Source organism: Chrysochloris asiatica, unplaced genomic scaffold (genome assembly GCF_000296735.1).
Source record: "Chrysochloris asiatica unplaced genomic scaffold, ChrAsi1.0 scaffold00155, whole genome shotgun sequence".
Taxonomy (NCBI): domain Eukaryota; kingdom Metazoa; phylum Chordata; class Mammalia; order Afrosoricida; family Chrysochloridae; genus Chrysochloris; species Chrysochloris asiatica.
This window is the reverse complement of record NW_006408673.1, coordinates 1,036,328-1,058,633: the sequence shown is the minus strand read 5'-3', so window position 1 is coordinate 1,058,633 and position 22,306 is coordinate 1,036,328. Positions and strand designations below refer to the sequence as shown.

General features: G+C 37.8%; 1 protein-coding gene across 1 annotated transcript in view; it reads right to left on the bottom strand.

Annotated features, from left to right (window-relative positions):
- The window catches only part of ARHGAP10 (Rho GTPase activating protein 10), a 483,306-nt gene that overhangs the window by 287,401 nt on the left and 173,599 nt on the right, over positions 1-22,306 (bottom strand). Inside the window, exons 5-7 of the mRNA XM_006870868.1 lie at positions 15,602-15,703; positions 9,997-10,107; positions 7,651-7,755 (exon numbers count right to left, since the gene is read on the bottom strand). Coding sequence (XP_006870930.1) covers positions 7,651-7,755; positions 9,997-10,107; positions 15,602-15,703 — 318 coding nt within the window. The remainder of the gene's footprint in view (positions 1-7,650; positions 7,756-9,996; positions 10,108-15,601; positions 15,704-22,306) is intronic.

Below are 22,306 nucleotides of genomic sequence, written 5' to 3'. Positions count from 1 at the left end.
ATATATAGGATCATATCGTCTGCAAATAAGGAGAGGTTTACTTCCTCTTTGCCAGTTTGGATGCCTTTGATTTCTTTATCATGCCGTATAGCTCGAACACTTCCAGCACAATATTGAATAGGAGTGGTGATCACCTTACCTATTTTTGATTTAGATGTTTTAGGAAATGAGATTTTAGACACAGAGTAGATTTAAGACTTTTAGAATGATGTGATGGGGTAAATGTGATTCACATGTAAAAGGGACATAAATTTGGAAAGGGGGAAGGGTGGAATTTTATGGACTGGATTGTGACCAAAAAAAATGTGAGCTGTAAATCCTAAACTCTGCCTGTGGTTCTATCCCATTTATGAATAGGCTATGTTTACTATGTCAATGTCAATGAAGCAAGATTATTGTAAGGTGGATCTTTTTTATTTTTTATTATGAATCGCATGAAGGTGCATACACAAGATTATCAGTTTTACATTCAACAAATCACACACTTCGTTTAATCTCAATAAGTGCATTCCCATCCATGCAACAACAGTTCCTCCCTGTGGTTCTGAATCCCATTCCACCTTCCCTCCTTCCATCCTTTCTCAACTCCGTTGTAAGGTGTATCTTGAGTCTATCTCTTTTAAGATATAAAGAATATTTTAAAAGCCAGCAAGTGGCCTCTGCTGGGCAGCTGGCTGCACCAACATTGATGTTGTCCTCAGGATTCGGACCAACTTGCTTTCTCCTCAGACCTCTTGATGGCGTACTGGTGATAGACCAGCGTCAGCTACATCCACTACTCCCAAATCTGTGCAGTTAGGGATGCACTGAACACTGAACTCAAAGCAATTGCTGAAAAAACTTCTGGCCACAGTGTCAAAATTGTGAGAGTGAAGAAGGAATCATCAAACCTGACTAAAACTTGAAGTGCTCCATTTCCAAGGTGAAGATGTGTAAGTACATGTTATGGCAGAATGAAAATGATCTTGCTTCTGTGGGGGTTGGGGGGGATGGGGGGGGGGGGAGAGAGATGCCTTTCCTGATCCTAGACTGCAAGGAAGTGAGTCAAGATGGGGGAAGAGAGATGGGAAGCCACATGAAAATCACCCAGGAATCAAAATTCAAAAACAAACAAAACAAGGACCTTCTTCCAGAGCCAACAAAAAAAGAAACCATTCACCTAGAGCTGATAACTTGAAATCAGACTTCAACCCTCTTAAACTAGGGGGAGAGGGAGGGAGGGAGAGGAGCTCTGTTTGCTAAAGCCACTCACTTGTGGTATTTCTATTATACCTGCAGTAGATAACTAAGAGTGGAACCTACATTTTTTTATTTCAACACACACAAAAATGTAGGACGGCTAGAATCTTTGACATCTCCGAAGTCTGTGACAACTTTACATTTTAATTGTATAAGACGATGTTGTTGTTGTTGTTGTTAGGTGCCATCAAGTCAGTACTGACCCATTGTGACTTTATGCACAGCAGAACAAAACACTGCCCCATTCTGGGCCAACCTCACTACTGTTGCCATGCTTGAGTCCATCGATGCTGCCACTTGGCCAATCCAGCTCGTTGGGGGTCTTCCTCTTTTTCTCTGACCCTCCACCTTACCAAACATGATATCCTTCTCCAGCGACTGGTCCCTCCTGACAATATGTCCGAAGTATGAGAGACGAAGTTTGGCCATCCTAGATGGATCTTGGCTAAAAACAAAGAATACTTTATTGACTACACAGAGGCCAGGTAGTTGTCTTCCAAATTTCTTGGTAGAGATGAGTGAGTGCCTCCTGTGCTGCCTCACTTTCTTGAAAGGTTTAAATTTTTTTCCCATAAATTCCTGGTGCCTTGTTTTTTGCCAATTCCTTCAATGCACCTTGGACTTCCTCCTTCAGTGTCATTGGCTCTTGATCATATGCTACCTCTTGAAATCGTTGAACATTAACCATTTCCTTTTGGTACAGTGACTCTGTGTATTCCTTCCATCTTCTCTTGATACTGTCTGCATCATTCAATAATTTGCCCAGAGAATCTTTCAATAATGAAAGTCAAGGCTTGAATTTTTTCTTCAGTTTCCCCAGGTTGAAAAATGCTGAGCGTGTTCTTCCTTTCTGGTTTTCTGATTTCAGATCTTTGAACATTTTATTGTGAAATTTGGCTTTATCTTCTTGAGCTGATCTTTGAAATTTTCTGTTCAGCTCTTGGACTTCCTTATTTCTTCCATTTGCTTTAGCATCTCTATGCTGGAGGGCAAGTTTCAGTATCTCTGCTGACATCCATTTTGACCTTTTCTTCTTTCTTGTCTTCTCAATGACTTTTTTGTTTTCTTCATGTATAATGTTCTTGATGTCATCCCACAACTCTTCTGGTTTTCGGTGTTTAATGTATCAAATCTGTTCTTTAGATAATCTCTAAATTCAGGTAGGATATATTCAAGTTCATATTTTGGCTCTTGTGGACTTGTTTTCATTTTCTTCAGCTTCAGTTTGAATTTGCATATGAGTAATTGATGGTCTTTTCCACAGTCTGACCCTGGCCTTGTTTTCACTGATGATATGAAGCTTTTGCATCATCTCTTTCCATAGATGTAGTCAATTTTATTTCTATGTATTCCATCTAGTGAGGTCCATGTATATAGTTGTCTCTTATGCTGTCTAAAGAAGGTATTTGAAATGAACAAATCATTGGTTTTGCAGAATTCTATCATGCGTTCTCCAGCATCATTTCTATCACCAAGGCCATATTTTCCAACTACTGATCCTTCTTCTTTGCTCCCAACCTTTGCATTCCAATCACCAGTAATGATCAATACATCTTGATTGCATGTTTGATCAATATCAGATTGAAGACGTTGGTAGCATTCTTCTATTTCATCCTCTCTGGCTTTAGCAGTTGGTGTGTAAATTTTAATAATAGTGGTATTAACTGGGCTTTTTGTTCTTTTTGACAATGAATGCAATTTCAATCTCTTTCTTTCTTTTTTTCTTTACCATAATATAGTTTATCATTTTGATACTGTACTTCGCTCACATAACATTTTAATAAAACATGTACCCATGTTTTTAAATTCTTCTTAACCAGTTTTTAGTCTTTCTTGTTATTGTTGTTAGGTGCCATCTAGCCGGTTGTGACTCATAGTGACCCTATGCACAACAGAACCAAACACTACTCAGTTCTGTGCCATCCTCACAAGTGCTTTATGTTTGAGCCCACTGTTGCATCCACTGTGCCAATGCATCTTGTTGGTGATCTTCTTCCATTAAGCATGTTGTCCTTCTCCAGAGACATGTCCAAAGCATGATGTATGAAAGACGAAGTCTGGTCATCCTTGTTTCTAAGGAGCATTCTGGTAGTACAGATTTGTTTGTTCTTCTGGCAGTACATGGTACGTTCAATATTGTTCTACACCACAATTCAAATGCATCAATTCTTCTCCTATCTTCCTTATTCATTGTCCAGCTTTCGCATGCATATTAGGCAACTGAAAACATCATTGCTTCAGTCAGGCACATCTTAGTTTCAAAGTGACATCTTTGCTCTTTTAAACTTGAAAGGGGTCTTCTGCAGATCTGCCCAATGCAATACATCATTTGATTTCGTGACTGCTGTTTCTGTAGATGTTGACTGCGAATCCAAGTAAAATGAAGTATTTGACAACTTGAATTTTTTCTCCATTTATTACGATGCTACTTATTGGTTCAATTGTGAGGATTTTTGTTTTCTTTATGTTGAGGTGTAAAATTCATGCTGAATTATTCATCAGTAAATGCTTCAAGTCCTCTTCACTTTCAGCAAGCTAAGTAGTGTCATCTGCATATGGCTGTTAATGAGTCTTACTCCAATCCTGATACAGCATTCTTCTTCATACAGTACTGCTTTTCAGGTTATTTGCTCAGTGTACAGATTGAGAAAGGATACAACCCTGACTTAACCTTTCCTGAATAGTATCTCTTAGGGACTCTTTAGGAGCCCTGGTAGTGTAACCCACTGGTTACGCATTGGGCTGCTAAGTTCGAATCTACCAGTCAGTCTGAGGGAAAAAAATGAGGCTTTCTGCTCCCGTAAGGATTTACAGCCTCAGAAATCCTATGTAGGTAGCTATGAGTCAGAACTGACTCAACAGCTCAGGGCAGCAGCAGGGACTCTTTGGATAAACACTTAACTGCTAACCACAAGGTCAGTGGTTCAAACCCATCAGCCACTCCTCGGAAACCCTACACAGGGTGGCTATGAATCAGAATCATGTCGACAGAACTTAACAACAACAGGACTCTTTATGAATCATAAAATTCCCAACGTTATACTATCTTTCAATAAGATTTGTATTCTCATCTCCCCAAATCCTTTTGGGGATAGAGATCACTAAATTTAAAAATTCATTTTTTAAACATCTTTAAGTTTGATGCAATTTACATCCTTCTGAAAAGCACATTTTCTAAAAGTCATCTGAAAAAAGTATCATTTTTACAATAGAAAAGGTGTAGCTAGTTGGAGGAAACTAGGCTTTTGCTTTTCTATCACATTTATCTTTTTCTAATTATAAAACAATTTTGCTATATCAAATTACTAAAAAGTTGACCAAGCTATGTCTAATATTATAATACAGAGACAGTTAACTTGAACATTTGGATATGTTTCCTTATGCCACCAAATCCCAAACTCTTTGCTATAGATTTTGACTCATAGCAACCCTATAGGACAAAGCAGAGCTTCCCCATAAGAATTTCCAAGGCTGTGGTCTTTATAGAATGCCCTGGTGGCTCCATGCGTTATGCATTGAGATGCTAACTGGAAAACCCTTGATTGGAATCCTTCAGTGGCCCTGATGGAGAATGACAAAGAAGTCTGTTTCCACAAAGATTTACAGCCTGGAAAACCCTATGGGGCAGTTCTACTCTGTCCTGTAGTGCCACTTCAAGTGAGAATCAACTTGATGGCAGGGGATTTGTTATCTTTACAGAAGCAGCTTACCTGTAGTGGGGTATACTGTATTATGTTGTCAGCTGCCGCTGAGTAGGTCCCTGACTCAGGACAACCCAATACACAATAGGTTCAAACTGTTGTGATCCAACTGCTAGGATCCATAGAGTTTTCACTGGCTGTTTTTCAGAAGTAGATTGCTAGGGTTTTTTTTACCTAGTTCATCTTTGTCCGGAAGCTCCATTAAAACCTGTTCATCATCACCTCAAGCAGCAAGCCTCCACTGATGTTCACTGGCCAAGTGTCCTACATGGGAGGAGAACACTCAACCATGGACCAGCACTGCTCTCCTACTGCCTTATAGTTTTAATACTTTTGGCTATTTCCTCAAATAACTGCACAAAAAATAACATATAACTGAGATTCTTCAGCAATGTGTAGTTTAATATAGGCAGCTCTTTTCCTTTAATATACTGAAAACTGACATTACTAGGGTATAAAATTCTTCTTATACCCATTCTTGGCTGAGAGATAAGTAAATTAAAGCAACACTGAGGTACAGCAGAAAATTTAGTGTGGGTGACAAGTTTCAAAGATGTTGGTATTTCGGAAAGGAAAAATAACTACTTAAAAAGCAAACCTTGAGAACAAAGAAGACATCTAGATCAGGTGTTCTGGAGACTGAAATTAAGATGGGGAGAAAAACAGCATTGACTTAAAAAGGTCCCCGGAACAGCAGTGGTCTCAGAAAAAAATCAAAACTCAAACAAATCAAAAGAGGAATATTTAGAGGAGAGATCGAGGATTTAGGAAAATGGACTGATTACAGTTCTTTAAGTTTCAACAGATTCAGAAACAGGTTCTCTTCAGTAAATTGTTCTCTGTCCACCTTTCTTTGGGAACAGACATTATGATTGATGTATGAGTAAGTTCTTACTATGTGAGTATTTAAGGGTATGAACCTGATCATCTTGTGAAACATTTTCAAATGATTTCTTCTTTACAAGTTTTGTATAAGATGTTTACCAGGTGCTCCGCAGGAGAAAGATGAGGCTTTCTGCTCCTGTAAAGACATCCAGTCTCTGAAACCCTATATAGGGTTGCTGTGAATCAGAACCAACTCAATAGCACACAGCCAGCCAGCCAGCCAGCAAGAGTTTATTGACAGGCAAATAATGAATCTCTCTGAAATGATTTTTGTTTATATAACGTAAAGCTATAAGTAAGGCAATAAAAAACTATAAGCAAGGCAACTCCCATTGTTGTTGTTGCTATTCTATTAGGTTTGTTAGAAGTGTACTTCCACACATATAAAAGCTGTGCAGAAAGAGTTTCACAAAAGCCCCTCAGTAACTCTCAGGCCTTACATTTGACCACATATCTGAAGGTAGGCCTGCCTTTATGAGCAGGTAGCCTGTGCAGATACACAGGGTCCTGTGCTCACAAGGTCCCCACACTGCGCCTAATGCTCTGCTGTCAGTGTCTTAAAATTCTTAATAAGTTTTTAACAAAGGGCTCCACATTTTTATCCTGCACTGGGCCCTACAAATATTGCTCCCAATTGTGCCTGGGACTTCTCATTCAGGCACTGTATGACATATGAAATTCAGGCAGAAAAAACAACTTTCTACAAGTTATTAGCCAGATAGGAAAGAAAAGGGGGAAAAAAAGGCCAGATTATAATCTAACCTTCTACCGAATTAACTACCTAATGTTCCTTTTATAACACTATGTTCTGCCACCTGCAAAAGTCTTCTGAAAATTCATAGCAACATTACACTGAACTACCTGGAGGGACAAATTTGAGGTGAACTGGACTAATCTATAAACACACATTTAGATATTTTTTTTAAACTCACAATATATTTTTATATGGTCTTCACTGGTCTAGGAACCACAAAAACAAAAAAAGTATCTACTCAAAGTCTCAAATAGTAACCCAGCTGAATGCCCAACCTGAAAATGTGTGACACATGTGAACAAAACATAAGAGGCTATGTTATCTTATTTCCAACATTTCCAAGGTTAGGGAACTGTACAAAAACCTTAAGGAAGAAATCTATGCCAAAGCCACTCAACCTCGACATCTTAAGTTTATAAGAATAAGAAAAGGACACCATAGAGCTGCCCATCTTTCTACTTAAGAGTCTTCTATATGTGCTATACATCTGTCGTAAAATTATGGCACTAGCTCTAATAAGGGCTCAAATTATGCTAAATATAATCTTCCAAAATCAACTAACATGATAGAAGCAAAAACCCTTGTCAATTTCTGATCAAAATCACATACATATACAGTTATAGTAATAACCAGTTGCATTAAAAACCAATTGCAACTGTGAATGCCCAATACATTTGTAAATGTACACAACATGAAGGAAAGAAATTCCACCTAATCCTAAATCTATCTGGAAATTAAAAAATTAAAGTGAGAGCTACAGCTAACCGGAAGGAGATTTAGATCATTATCATCTAAATGTACAGTATAGTAGTTTTCATTTATCCGTTTCATGCTAAGTGACTTAAATTATATGCAAAACCTTATCTGTACACTGTCCCAGGAACAGCCAGGAAAGCCACCAGGTGGCAGAATTTCTGGAGTCTCAACTATCTGGAGACCAGTCTGTTATACTGAGCATTGACCAGGAGGTGGCAATGTAACCTCAGTTTCTAGTACCAACAGCTCGCAGTCTTCCTTTCTTTTCATATGATCTAGATCAAAAATATATCTCTGCCAGACATCTTTCCTTACATTCTGAATGTTGATCTGTAGTTCCATTTTGTAGTGATTGAAGTCTTTGGCAAGCTCATGTCCCTGATGATAGAAAGTAAACATTCCTTGAAAAAATGACAGCATCTAAAACAAAGGAGAAAAAATAACATTAGCATGGCAAAATCTCAGGAGGGGTATATGAACAGAAAAAGAAAAACAGTTGAGTATGTCCCTTCTCATCTCTTGGGTATTCTAGTGAAGTAAAATAATTAAAAGGAAGTCACTCACATTCAATGAATTCACATTATTTCTAAATTGTTCCTATAGAAAATGTGATTTTCCCCCTTAAATATCAGAGCATATTTTTATACTAATGCTATATGGGAGAAATGTACTTTGAAATCACCCATTTGTTCTCTGTAGTCAAAAGAATCCCTATTTTCATTTATAATTGAAATCCTATCACTGCAGGTCAATATAATCTGTAAGAAAGCAAAATCATTGAAGCAAGGAGTCAAAAGTCTTTCTCAAATGGCATCCTTTCTGTTTTTGCAAGTTCTAGTGTAACCTCTCTGTTTTGTTGACAAGGATGTTCAGTGACTTGCCCAGGGGCAGAGAGGGGCATCCTAAGGGCTATAATTAGCCCAACCTGCTCCTCTTGATTAGAGGGCAGCTGCTCTATCCCACATGAAAGTAAATTTGAAGTGAGCAAAAGTTATCTGAGGTCAGAGTTAAGGAAACTCTGAAACTGATTTTCTTCAGAAAGCAGAAGAGTCCTATCTAGAGTATGGCAGGTTACAGCCCCTGACCTGGGAGCCACTTGAGTAGTTTCTAGCACCAGCTGTGAGAGATTCTTCTGCAATTTAAAACTAACTGGGATAGGTGCTATTTTCCATAGAAATGCCACTGGAATACAGTATAATCTAGTGATTATGAAGTTGAGGCCCTGCTGCCAGATGGACAATGCAAGGTCAATTTCCAACTGTAGCCATGACTTCTTATTAAGACCTGGACAAATTACTGAGAGTTTCTCTAATTTCATTAGTTGCTGAATGAAGTAATAAAACTATCTCCTCATTAAGCTACTGTGAGCAAACACAGCAAAGAACTTAGAAAAATGGGGTCTCGTTGTAAATATTCAATACATGTAGGCTGTTAGTAATTCACATTAAAAATAAATTTTAAGGTTTAACCATACCATACCTTCATAGATGCTAATTTTTATATTTAATCAGTATTCTTAAAATTTCTCAAAATCACTCACAGCTTAAGCAAATGACTATAACTCAATTAAGTTGTTAAAAACATCACACGCAAACAATTCTACATGAAGATTAAATATTGATCTTGAGAATCCTGCATTCCAGTGCTTCTCAATCTCTTTTTATACTACAGACCCACAGAATGTTGTTCTTAAGTGCCGTCGAGTAGGTTCCGATCCATAGCGACCCTGAACAGGGTCTCTGAGGCTGTATATCTTTACAGGAGCAGAAAGCTTCATCTTCCTCCCGCAGAGCAGTAGTTTCGAGCTGCTGACCTTGCGGTTCACAGCCTGATTCATCCTTACAGACCCACAGAATAAGACTCTAAATTTTGATGCAGAAGATATACCTAACTAAAGCTATTAGAAAATATCCATATAAACACAAACAAAGGTCAGGAGCTTTTAAAACAAAGAAATGTTAGAGTAACTCACAAGATATTTCAAATGTTACATGCACTGGGTTCTCCACTTAAATTGCCATGAGCAATATGAGTTTCTAAAACAAATTTGTTCCCAATCATTATTTAAAGTATCAAAGTTTGGACTGATTTGCTTTCTTTGGAAACAAACTTTAGTAGAATTGATATTATCCCCCAAATCCTCATTCACATTCTAAAATAATTTCTTTCCAAGTATTTTGTCTTTAAGGGTGGTGCCACAACTGTTGTTAAGTGCCATTGAGTCAGCTCCATCTCACAGCAACCCTGTCTAAAGTTTCCTAGTAGCAGTTGGTGGATTTGAACCGCCGACCTTGTGGTTAGCATTCCAGTGCTTATTCCATAGCACCACACCAGGACTCTAGTGAAGATGGCAGAAATAGCACCTGAGGCAGGATACTGGAGAGCACGTAGCAACAGGATTATCATTCATTACATGTTGCTGGGCAAATAAGCTCACAACTATGGGTTTCAGGGTAATTCCTTGACTTCGTGGCTACCTGAGCCCATAACTTATGTACACATGAAGAATGCTGACAGGGAAAATAATTATACTTATGATGCCTTATTTTATCTGAACCCATAACTCACAACACCTTATTTTACGTTGAAATCTAAGATGGAAATATTTCTATTATATTACAAAAAAACCTTATTGGTAGATCAACTGGCTATAATACTCACAGGTTCCACGAACTCAAACTTCTTTCTTTCTTGGATTTCCTGAAGTTTACATACATATTCAAGAGACAGCTCATAAAAGTGTTGCCGATTTTGCTCCACTTGGATGTCTGCCTATGTTAAAATAAGTGATGCAGGTCAAGTAGTGATACCTTATATTAGGAGTCAGCAAACTACAGCTCAGCCCATAGACCAAATAGAGCCTACTCTCTATTTTTGTATATAGAGTTGTAATAGAACACAGCTACTTTCATTTGTGTATCATCTCTAGTACTTTCCATCTATAATAAAGGAATTGAATAGTGGCAACAGGGACTTTATGGCTCCCAAAGACCAAAGGATTTACTATCTGACCTTTACAGAAAAAGTTTGCCAAATGTGAATATGAAAACTTGTTCTGTTGAGAAGGTGGACCCCAAAAGATTTGAACACCAGACAGCAAAACTTTCTTTAATGAAAAATCCACAGTTGACAAATGAAGTTGAACCACATACATAAAATCAAAATCATATAAACACCACTGAACTTCCATCAAGAAAGATGGGAAAATGTGCAAACAGATGATGACAATGGTTAAACAACACCGTAAACATTCCTACAACGCCACTAGGGCTCCCTGTTATCTGTTAACTGCCATTGAGTCGATTCCAACCCATAGCGACACTATATAGGGTTTCCGAGGAGCAACTGGTGAACTTGAACCACCGACCTTGCAGTTCAAACAATTCAAGCGGCTTTGCAGTCTGCCACATTAACCCACAGCACCACACAACTAATGTCATTAAACTGTACACATGAAGAATGCTGACAAGGAAAATAATTATACTATATACACACACACATACTCGAAGTGCCTTCAAAAAGTTAGGGGAGTTGGAATCCATTATTTTTTAATTCCATTTTTCCAAGAACTTTTTGAAATCCCCTCATATATACACCAAAAAAGAAAGAGGGAGAGATTGTTTTTAAAAATTAAAAGATGACAAATTTCATTTCAATTAACAAAGCTCCTAAAAATGAAGTTTGCCTGAGTGAACTGTTTTTGGTTTGCAACTCACAGCGCCTCTACATGGCAGAGTAAAACTGCCTCATAGGATTCCTAGCCCATAAATCGGGCACAGATCATCAGGTCTTTCTCCCATCACCAACCTTTCAGCTAGAAATCATATGTTTAGAAACCACTGAGCCACCAAAGCTTCTTGCCTGAGCAAGAGGACCGGGAAATTCCAGTCACCTCAGCACCCAGAGTAAGCGATGATGGTGGCACCATCTCAAGAACTTGGCTCGTAAAGGCAGACCCAGGCTTGAAGCCCATCTGCAGGTAGTCATCTCCTTAATTCTATCTACGAGCCTCTGGGAATAAAGGGGCACCAGCTGGGCAGGAGGTTATTCCCCCAAAAAGTTCCAGTTTGTCTTCTCTACAAGACACACCGAGAGAACAAAACACACAGTTCCTGGGAGGCAGAGCAGAGGAAGCATTCTCATCCTAGAAACCACTCTTATGTGATACTTTCCCTAATCTGGCTTGATTAACTTTAAAAAGTACTTCTCTAACACATAGTAAGGAGTGCTGGTGTGGCACTGTGGATTAATGCGCTGGACTGAAAAGTCGGTTTGAACCACAAGGTTGGTGGGTCAAGCTCACCAGCCGCTCCTCAGAATCCCTATAAAGGGTCGCTATGGGTCAGAACTGATTCAATGGCACTTAACAACAGCAACACATATAAGTAGCATGCTTTTTTAGCATTAGATGCTTTTTATTTTTTAAGTAAAAAAATATTTAGATATAACAGATTAAAAGTGTTGTTGTTGTTTTTAAGTATCCTCAAGTCAGTTTCAATTCATAGTGCCCCTGTATAGGGTTTCCAAGGAGCGGCTGGTGAATTTGAACTACCAACCTTGTTGTTCAAACTGGCCTTGCAGTCCAGTGCTTTATACTACAGTGCCACACCAGGACTCCTAAACCAAAATGAAAACTTCTGCCTAAAACAACTCCAAATTATGACATCTTTGTGTTTCTAATAAATTAGTATGGCAATTCATTCCCCCACAGTTAATACACAGCAATTCTCATCAAAAACAATGTAGTTTTGTTATTTAATAAAATGAAGGAATATATTATGAGTTAAGGATGATTTCTTTCATTTTATGCTCATCAGGAAAGACCCTTCAAGAAAATGACACCAGCATCACATTTAAGTATGTGTGTGGAGTGGGGGAGGGGGACATGGGACATAATTTTTCCTCCCTTACTCATTCAGCCTATGTCTCAATCTATGTATCTGACACATAGAACACTGTTATTACTCCAAGGTTGTGCATATATCACTATTTACATCTATCCCCTTTAGGCCAGCATAATGTTCTTATGGTCCTTCTATGTCGTACTGTATGTCAGAATTATTTCACTCTATGGCTGAGTAATACTCCATTGTATGGTCACAGAACTTTTATTTTTCTACTCATCTGCTGATGGACACCATTGGGCTACTGTGACGAGACTGCAATGACCACTAATGTACACATATCTGTTAGAAAGCCTGCTTTCATGCCTCGTGGTTGTACAGCTAGGAGTGAAATTGTTTGGGTCATACAGTCAGGTATGTTTAATTTTTGAGGAATCGCCAAACTGTTTTCCACAGTAGTGGCACCATTGTGCACTCCCACCAGCAATTCCAATTTCTCCACATCCTCACCAACAGTTGTTAGTTTACCAGGGTCAGATTTACCATACCAGTTTTTTCTGGCAGTTAATTCTCCAGGTTGTTTTTGCTATAGCGATTACCCTCGCATTGCTTGATCAAGTGCTGTCCCCACATGCTTAATGTTCTGAGCATCCAAAATTGCTATCCCATGAACTACAGGATTAAATCCCCATAAACCCATGGTATCATGTGTAGGCCATATCTCACAGTAATATCATGGACATCCAAACTATATCTAGGAGCACAGATGATTTCTATAATCTGGCAGGAGTCTAAAGGCCATTACTATACCAAGTAAGTTAACTTTAACAAATGTATAATTTCAACATGAACATTTCTGGCCATTTCCTGCTACAGAATGCATAATGAGAGTAGGTTAGCTTCACACAAAGTCATTTAAAGAACCTACTTCTCTAATCATTTTCTTTCTCAGGAAAGAAAACCATGCAACGAAAATCAACAGAAATGGTATTTTCTCAATTGTTTGTTATGTTGTTGCTAAGTGACCTGGAATTAGTTCTGACTCATAGTGACCATATGTTGGGTTTCCAAGGAGCGACTTGTGGGTTTGAACCACCAACCTTTTGGTTAGTAGTCCAGTGTTGATCCAACAAAACTACCCCAGTAATCCATACTTGTTATAGTATAAATATTAAACAGGATTTAGAAATGTGGATGGATGTAGAAGGTACTGTGGTTAGTGAATGAGGTTACTGTTAAGAATTATTTTTAAATACCAAAATAGTGAGCTTGGATTGTCACAGTTTCCTTCTGTTAATATTATCATTTGAAACAAACAAAAAAACAAACAAAAAATCCAAAATCGATTATACAAGTTCTTTAGTACTTAGAAGAACATAAAACAACTGCAAAGGCCCTGAACAAGGAGTGTGTTTGTCTCAGTCCAACCAGTGTGGATGGAGGAGAGGCTCAGGGTGAACAGATATCATATGGGATCCTGTGGGCCTCTACAAGTAGCTACTAGAGCAGTTTCAAAAAAGAGGAGTGATATCAAGGATAACTTGTTGCTGTGCAGAAAATTAACTGTAGGGTAGGGTTACAATAATGAGTAAGGGGAGACCAGTTAGGAGGTTTTTATAGTAATCCACATGTGAGATAGGGCTGGCATCCTGAACCTGGAGTCACAAGAAGTGGTCATATTCTAAACGGATCCAGAAGGTACCATAAGCTGATGGAACTGGCTGTGAGAGAAAAGGTCAAAGATGACTTCAAGGATTTTGCCTGCACAATTTATAGCATGAAAAACCTAAGACAGTGAGGTGGAGATGGAAATTAATTGAATACGGAAATCCTCTACAGGATACCTGAAAATAGACACAAGGAAGAATAGAGGCAGAAAATTGCTGGCGTAAAGAGCAAGGACCTATTAGATCAACAATTGCTATTACAAAACCAGCAGAGGCTGGGAAACGAAGGTATATGCAACAGTTGCATGGTTTCCTATATAATGTGGAATCAGGAGAAAATGGAGTTCTATCTACCTGAAGTACTGTAGTGAGGATTAAGTGGTATAAAAGTTCTTTGTCTTTTATAAACTCTTAATCGCTGTCCAAATATCAAAGGAATCCAAGATAAAACAAAATGTGACATGTGATAATGTCAAAAACAAGAATCAATAAATAAACACATATATACATAAATATGGCTTACAATTAAATATTGGACAATTAAATATATATGGGTTTATAAGCATTTGACTGCTAACTGCAAAGGCAGCAGTTTAAACCCATTAGCCATCACACAGGAAAAAGATGAGGCTGTCTGCTCCCATAAAGATTGAAAGTTTCAGAAACCCTGTATATAGACTTACTATGAATTGGAATTGACTCAGTGACAGTGCATTAATGCTGTTAGTGTTATTTTGATAGAGTACTGGTGTGGCACTGTGGATTAATTCACTGGACTGCAAGGTTGGTTTGATCCACAAGGTCAGTGGTTCAAGCTCACCAGCCTCTATGGGTCAGAACCAACTCTAAGCATTTAACAACAGCAACAATAAATGTACATCATAGAAGTGCCTTATGTCCAGATTCCTTACATGCTTAAAACATAATGAAATGAGAAATTTTCCATTTTTGCGGTTTGGTCTAAGACCCTGACAATTGTATAGAGCATTATTTTCAATGACAGTATGTGTGGATTTGTGAAATAAAGCACTGGACCACAAGGTCAGTTTGAGCCACAAAGTTGGCGGTTCAAACTCACCAGCCACTCCTTGGAAACCTTATATAAGGTTGCTACGTGTCAGAAGCAGCACTTAACAACCATTCAAGTGTGTGACGGATTGAAAAAAAGTGGCAAGGAATTTAGGAAAGAAAGAGAACATAAAAAATATTAATTTCTTTTTCCTGTAATATTCGTTCCCCCCAAAAAATTAATGAGTCTAGTAACACAAGTAAAACAGACAATCTCTTTCCAATGAAGCAGAACTTCCTGAATCTTCAAAGAAAATTAATGGTGCCCTCACATAAAAGCAAACTGCCATACAATCATATTAAATTCAATTCATTTCATCAAGAAATCTTGAAAACCAGTTAATTAATCTATTCCCAAAATATCTTTTCTTCAATAATGCTGGTTAAAATTACTATTCTTTGGGAAAAAATCTCAGAATTCAAACTTTTACTAATAAGAATGTTTGTTGAATTAATCATTACAATATGTGTTAATAATTTTATGGGGTTTTTTTCCTTAATTTATGGCAATAATTTTTTCCTCATCTCTCTAGATGGAAAGTTTCTAAATCTAAAGTTTCCATCTAAATCCTAGATGGAAAGTTTCTAAAGAAAATCATATTAAAACAAACAAACAAACAAACAAACAAAAAGACATGTACTACATTTTAAATTTTATAAATAAATGGAAAGAAAAGGGAAATATACCTCTTGTAAATGTGAATCTTTCTTTTTTGCTGATAAATTCATGTGTTTATCAATGAGACTATAGTTCTTTTCTGTTTCTTTGTCAAATTTCTTTTTTTCTTCCTACAAATTAAAAAAACAAAGACAACAATGATTAAACTAGGGGGGAAAACATGCATACCCATGGGAAGCTCAGAATATCTGGAAAAGAGCAAAGTTTGTGATGAAATTATCTGAAATACTTACTGTACCCAGACCACTGTATTACTCATGAAGACATCACTAGGATTGAAAAGTCACTTATCTTTTCATTTTTGTTTCTTTCTTGGACTTTTCTCTAAGACTGATATTTTTCAACTTTTCATTCTTATCAGTGTTAATAATTAATGTTATGTCAGTCATCCCACACAAACAAAAAGAGAAAACAATAAGTAGAACATTAAGTCTCAGAAAGCAAACTCACTGCAGATTTTGGCATAGGAATGGAATTCATTTTTAAAATTGAATCATTTCTATCTAGATAGAAATAATTATCATCATTGCAAGTGGAAAAAAACCTCTTGGGAAAAATTTTCTTCCCTAATGGTCACATATGAATACAACAATAAGATATTCTGCCCAGAAAGATTACCGGTTCTCAAACTTTACCAGTGATTCATAATTTTTTGCTGCTGTTGTTAAGTGGCAGCAAGTCAGTTCTTATTCATTGTGACCCTATACATGAAACACTGCCCAACCCTGTGCCATCTTCACAATTGTTGTTATGCTTGAGTTCATTGATGTTGTCACTGTACCAGTCCATATCATTGAGGGTCTTCCTCTTTTTCACTGACCCTCCACTTTACCAAGCAGCTGTCTTCTCCAGGGACTGGTCCCTCCTGACAATATGTTCAAAGTATGATATACGAAGTCTGGACATCCTGGCTTCTAATGAGCATACTGGCTATACTTCCAACACAGATTTGTGTGTTGTTCTGGCAGTCCGTGGTTTTGTTTTATTTTGTTTTCCTCATACAACTCAGCTCTTTCATCACTTCTTTCAGTAGCTTTAGTTTTTAAGTTTTTATTATGAATTGAGCAATAGTTTACATGGGAGAACATCAGTTTTACACTCATTGTTTCATTGCAATGATTACAATCCCCTCCATGCATTATCATTCAACAGTATTTACTTCTGTTTTGTCTTGTTGTTTGTGTGTGTGTGTGTGTGAGGTACACAAAAACACTCAGGAATATATAATCATTTAAACAACCAAAGGGGAACATTTTGCAAGCCTGCCTCCTGGCTCCCAGCACACAGCCTTTCTCTTTCCATGAGTCTAGAGTCCTCAGCTACTATCTCTCTCCATGTCATCATCTCTGACTCCATCTCTGGTGTTACTGTTTCTCTGGATAGGGTCCCACATTCCCCTCATGCTCTTCTCCCTTGATGGTCCTAGAATGGTTCCTGGAATGTAAGATTAATTACTTCCCCCCTTTTGTTATAAAATTTCTACCTTTACAGTTGTGCCAGTCACAATTAGTCATGATAATAATTACTCACTATTGAATCATCAGAATCTTACCCACACATCTTTTCACCAGACCCATCTAGACAAGATAAAAACTATTCAGTAGGGATTCTACCTTCCTGCACATACTATGAAATTAAACTCCCTCTTGAAAACTTGTAAGCCAGTCACTTCATGCCTTTATAGCCTCCACCTCAACCCCCATTTTAGGTAGCCAATGTCTAAGGTGGCCATCCCTATCAACCCTGAGTACAGATGGAACAGGCCTGATCCTTGATGTGAAGACTTCATACCTCTCAGTATTTTGAGCTACTACATCCATAAGTATAGGTCAAGTTCATCAAATTGTAGCAATTTACACTTGTTTCCTTTATCAAAAAGAATTTTTTTATCTTATTCTATTAGAGTTTGGATCATCAAGCCATCAAAGCTAGGTCTTATGTGTACTGTCTCCAAGTTTGGGTGTTCTTGTGCATCTTGTCTCACTTCATATCAGCCGGACACTTCACTCGCAGCTCTAGCGCTCCATGGCTATGTCATTGTTCCACAGCCCATGGTATTTTTAATATTCTCCTCCTAAACCATATGCGGTGCTATGGGTTAATGTGCCAGACTGCAGGGCCGTTTGAAATGCAAGGTCAGTGGTTCAAGCTCACTAGCTGTTCCTTGAAAACCCTATACAGGGTCGCTATGGGTCGGAATCAACTTGACAGCACTTAACAACAACAACAACAAACAATAACACAAGTGCATCAAATCTGCTATAGTCTTCCTTATTCGTTTTCCAATTTTCACATGAATAACGAAAATACCATGGTTTGTATCAGACTCACCTTAATCTTTGCTCTTGCACACTTTAAAGAAGTCCTATGCAACAGATTTGCCTAATGCAACAATATGTCATTTGATTTGTTGGCTGCTGCTTCCATGAATGTTGATTATGGATATAAGCAAAATTGTCTTTGACAATTTCAATCTATTCTCCATTTATCTTGATGTTATTTATTGGTCCTGTTTCAGGATTTTTGTTTTCTTTACATTGAAATGATTGATAATGCTATTTGGAAAATGTACCAACAGGCCAATAAAGTCTAAAATACTGATACATTTGTACTGGTTCTTTGTTTAACATTACTAGCATGTCTCTGGTACTTGGTGGCTTTAACTGCTAACCTTAAGGCCAAAGGTTCAAACCCTCCAGCCAGGAGAAAGATGAGGCTGTCTGCTCCCTGTTAAGATTTACATTCTCAGAAACTCTACATAGGGTCGCTGTGAATCAAAATAGACTTCATGACAATGGTTTTGCTGTTGTTGTTTTGGTTTGGTTTTCTTAGAATTAGCATTCATGTTCCTTTCAGTATCAAAGCTTTTGGAGAAAGCAAGAAACCAAATGTTTTAATGCTGAGAAGATAAACTCTATCTCCCCTAAAGTTGCTTGCCAGCTCAGTATATTCAATAAACATCCCTGAGCACCAGTGAGAACATGCTATATTTCTCATGCCGTCAAAATGTTTCCATTAACTTCAAATTATCCCCAACTCTCCATCACCTCCTACAAAGGAACATTCTCTTCCTTATTTCCCAATTTCTATTTTCTAAACCAAAATATTCAACTATCCAGTCTTTTATTGTATGATTATTTTTTTCCTATTAAGAGAATAAACAAAACACTTTAGTCCTGCTTCTTAGCATTTATTTTCACTTTATACTATGTGTAATGTAAACTATTGTTTTGGGAACCTAGGATGACATGTCCTCAGCCAGTCCACCAACTACTGATGGAGACGAAACAATCAGGGACTAGGGTTTTTTCCCATTTCTACTCCAGGTTAAATGACCAACTAGTGGCAAAATTTTGAAAACACCATTTTACATCACAGGATCTCAATTTTCTCATAGGAAAGATCTAAAATTTGTACTAACTGGTGTGGCACTATAGGATAAGCAATGGACAGCTAACCACAAGGTTGGCAGTTAGAACCCACCAGCCACTCCTTGGAAACTCTTTACAGCTTAGACTGACTAACGGCACACAACAACAACATTCTTAGAATCAATCCTAAAATTCTATGATTCTATTTGCTGCTACTGTTATTGTTGCTGTCAAGTGGATCCAGACCCATGGTGACCCCATATGAACGGAGAAGCACTGCTCCAATATGTTTTTCATGGCTGTGACCTTTTGAGAACAGAACACCAAAGCTTTCTCCTGAGGCACTTCTGGGTGGGTTCCAATGGCTAACCTTTTAGGTGCTTAATCATCTGCACCACTCAGAAACCTATATAGAGAAAAGGAATCTTTTTAAAAATTGGCAGTTTTTGCTTTTTTTTTAACCTCTTTGCCAGATATTTGTTGACCCAGAAGCACTTTGTTTTTCTTTATGGTCTATGCTTTTTCTTTTTTTTTTTTTAATTAAGGTACAAGAACTTTAAAATTTTTTAAATATTAATGCTATATGGCTATTACAGGAGCAGTGTACCAGCCCTAGGATAAGCACTGCACTGTGAATCACAAGATCAATGATTTGAACCCACAAACTGCTCCACAGAAGAAGGATGAGATTTTCTGCTCCTTAAAAGTTTACAGTCTCGGAAACCCTACAAGAGTCATTGTGCATCTCGACAGCACCTAACAACAACAACAACATGATTATTATATTACTGTTTTCCAATATATGTTCTTTATCAACTACTTTAATTACTAACAGAAAATAGGCAGGAACAAGCACGTGCACATTTCCTAAAAAATCTCCACCGATTTAAAATTTTTGATATTGTGGAATGAATATTAGACTCATTTCAGAACAACGAAGTTCTAGCCCTGCTCACCTATGACTGTGCACTTTGTGGATTTGGCCCAGTGTCATAGCATTACCTGAATATCAGTGTCTCAGATCTTAAACAAAGTAGGAATAGAGGTCACGCCTTAAAAAAAAAAAAAAATGTTTACTCTTTTTGTAGACCAGTACTTGACAGGAATACTGAAAACATTTTTTACTCATTTATTTGATTTCATCTGAGTCAAATAATGGGACAAAAGAAGCAACAGTGCTACTGAAATCAGCAGTCAAAAATTCCCAGCAAACTCAGCAATAATAAGGTATGTAAATGAACACGTGGGCAAAGTTAGGAATGAAAGAAAATGGTAATATCAAGGCACTGTGAAGAAAGAATTTAGCCCAGAAAGAAACATCCCACCCACCAGAGTAGAAATAATTAGTTCATACATGGTATGCTATTGTACAAATACTGCTCTATTTTGCTTTTAAATATAAAGACTTTGATCATTCTTTCTCCCTGCATTTATTCTTCACGCCATTTCAGATAACTATTCTGTTTCTTATGGTCAAATCATTTCTTGTGACAAAATAATGCAACAGTTAAAGGGGATTGTGTTCAAACAGCATTGGATAAAAAATGGAGCATTTTTTCAATATTCCTTCATAAAAAATATATATTACATTCATTGAGCACCATAAGTCAAGAAGCTCCATCAAGAATCAAATTAAATATAATATTAAAATATTTCTTAATAACAGACATTATAAACAAGTGTGTGTGTGTATGCACACACACGTGTGCTGTTGAGTCGGTTCCAACTCCTAGCAACCCTTTATAGGGTTTCCAAGAATGGCTGGTGGGTTTGAACTGCCCACCTTATACTTAACATGGTTAGCAGTAATACTTAGACTACAGTGCCATACCGAGGCTCTAAGTGTGTGTGGTGGTGGTGGTGGTGGAGGTAGTGTGCTGTGGAGTTGGTTCTGACTCATAGCAACCCTGTACAGGGTTTCCAAGGCTGTAAAACGTTACAGGAGCAGAAAGCCTCATCTTTCTCCCGCAGAACAGCTGGTAGTTTCGAACTGGTGACTTGAGGTTAGCAGCCTGACTCGTAACCACTATGCTACGTGAGAGAAGCAGGTTGAGAGTGAAGCACAACAAGGAGTGGTGGGGACAAAGTAAACCAACCAGTCCATATCCACTCTAACAGAGAAGGCAGCTGTAACTGCTCTAGCAGATTTTTACCATGTGGGAAAGAATATATACAGTCAGGCTTTGTCTTCTCGTGTTTCTGGTACAGCTGAATAATCTCATGATTTTTACACGGTGCCAAAAAATTTTAAACACACACACATATGCACATGAAGCAAAGTCAGAAATTATTGCTACTAGGGTTCCAGTTCATATATGCACGGGTTGATTCCAAACAAAAAAAAATGTGTTTAAATATGTCTGTGATCACCGGATGGCTGCAAACAAGTTCTCTCAGTAATATACTTGTATTGGTCTCATTAGGCTGCCTAAAAAAAAAAGTTGCCAATCAAAACAGTGGCTTATCAGGGAATCTGCTGTTGTTGTTGTTGTTATGTGCCATGGAGTCGGTTCCTACTCATAGCGACCCTGTACAGGGTTTCCGAGGCTGTAAATCTTTACGGAAGCAGAAAACCTCATCTTTCTCCCACAGAACAGCCGGCAGTTTCGAACTGCTGAGCCTAAGGATAGCAGGCCAATTCGTAACCACTTCGCTACCAGAGCTCCTTAAGGAATCTGTTAGATCTGTGAAATTCAAGACAGAGAGGTCAGCTCAGAAAGTCATAGTAACTGGTTCTGGGGACTTCAAAGGGGTAATCTTCATAGATTTTTTTTTTTTTTTCTCCAAGGACATAGATGAACACAAGGAAGGGCTTATTAAGGAGAAGTTTAAGAAAATTCAAAACTGCATTGATGAGAAAAAGACCAGGAAAGTTCCACCACTGAAATGTTTTATTACAACAATGTACCTGCTCATTGTTTGAGGGTACCAAGAACTGTGCTATGAGAATTTGGGTGGGAAACCTTACCCCATCCAGCCTACAGCCTTGATCTTGCCCCTTCAGATTTCTTTTTATTCCAAAAACTCAAAGAACATTCCAAAGGGAAACAATTTGAGATGTTCAAGGATGCTAAAACTGTCATTGTGACGTGGTACGGAATTTTTCAGGTAAGGGTTACAGAGATGAAAACCACCTTAAGAAGGGTATACACCTAAATGGAAGATATTTTGAGAAACAACAGCTTCACATTTTGATATTTTTCTTAATAAAGATTTCTATAATTTTATACCAACACTTTTATATATACGTGAGGGGGCTTCACTTCAGACAGTTAATGGAACAGTGGAATTAAAAGATAAAGGAATTTTTCCATTAACTTTCTGAAGCCACTTCATATATAT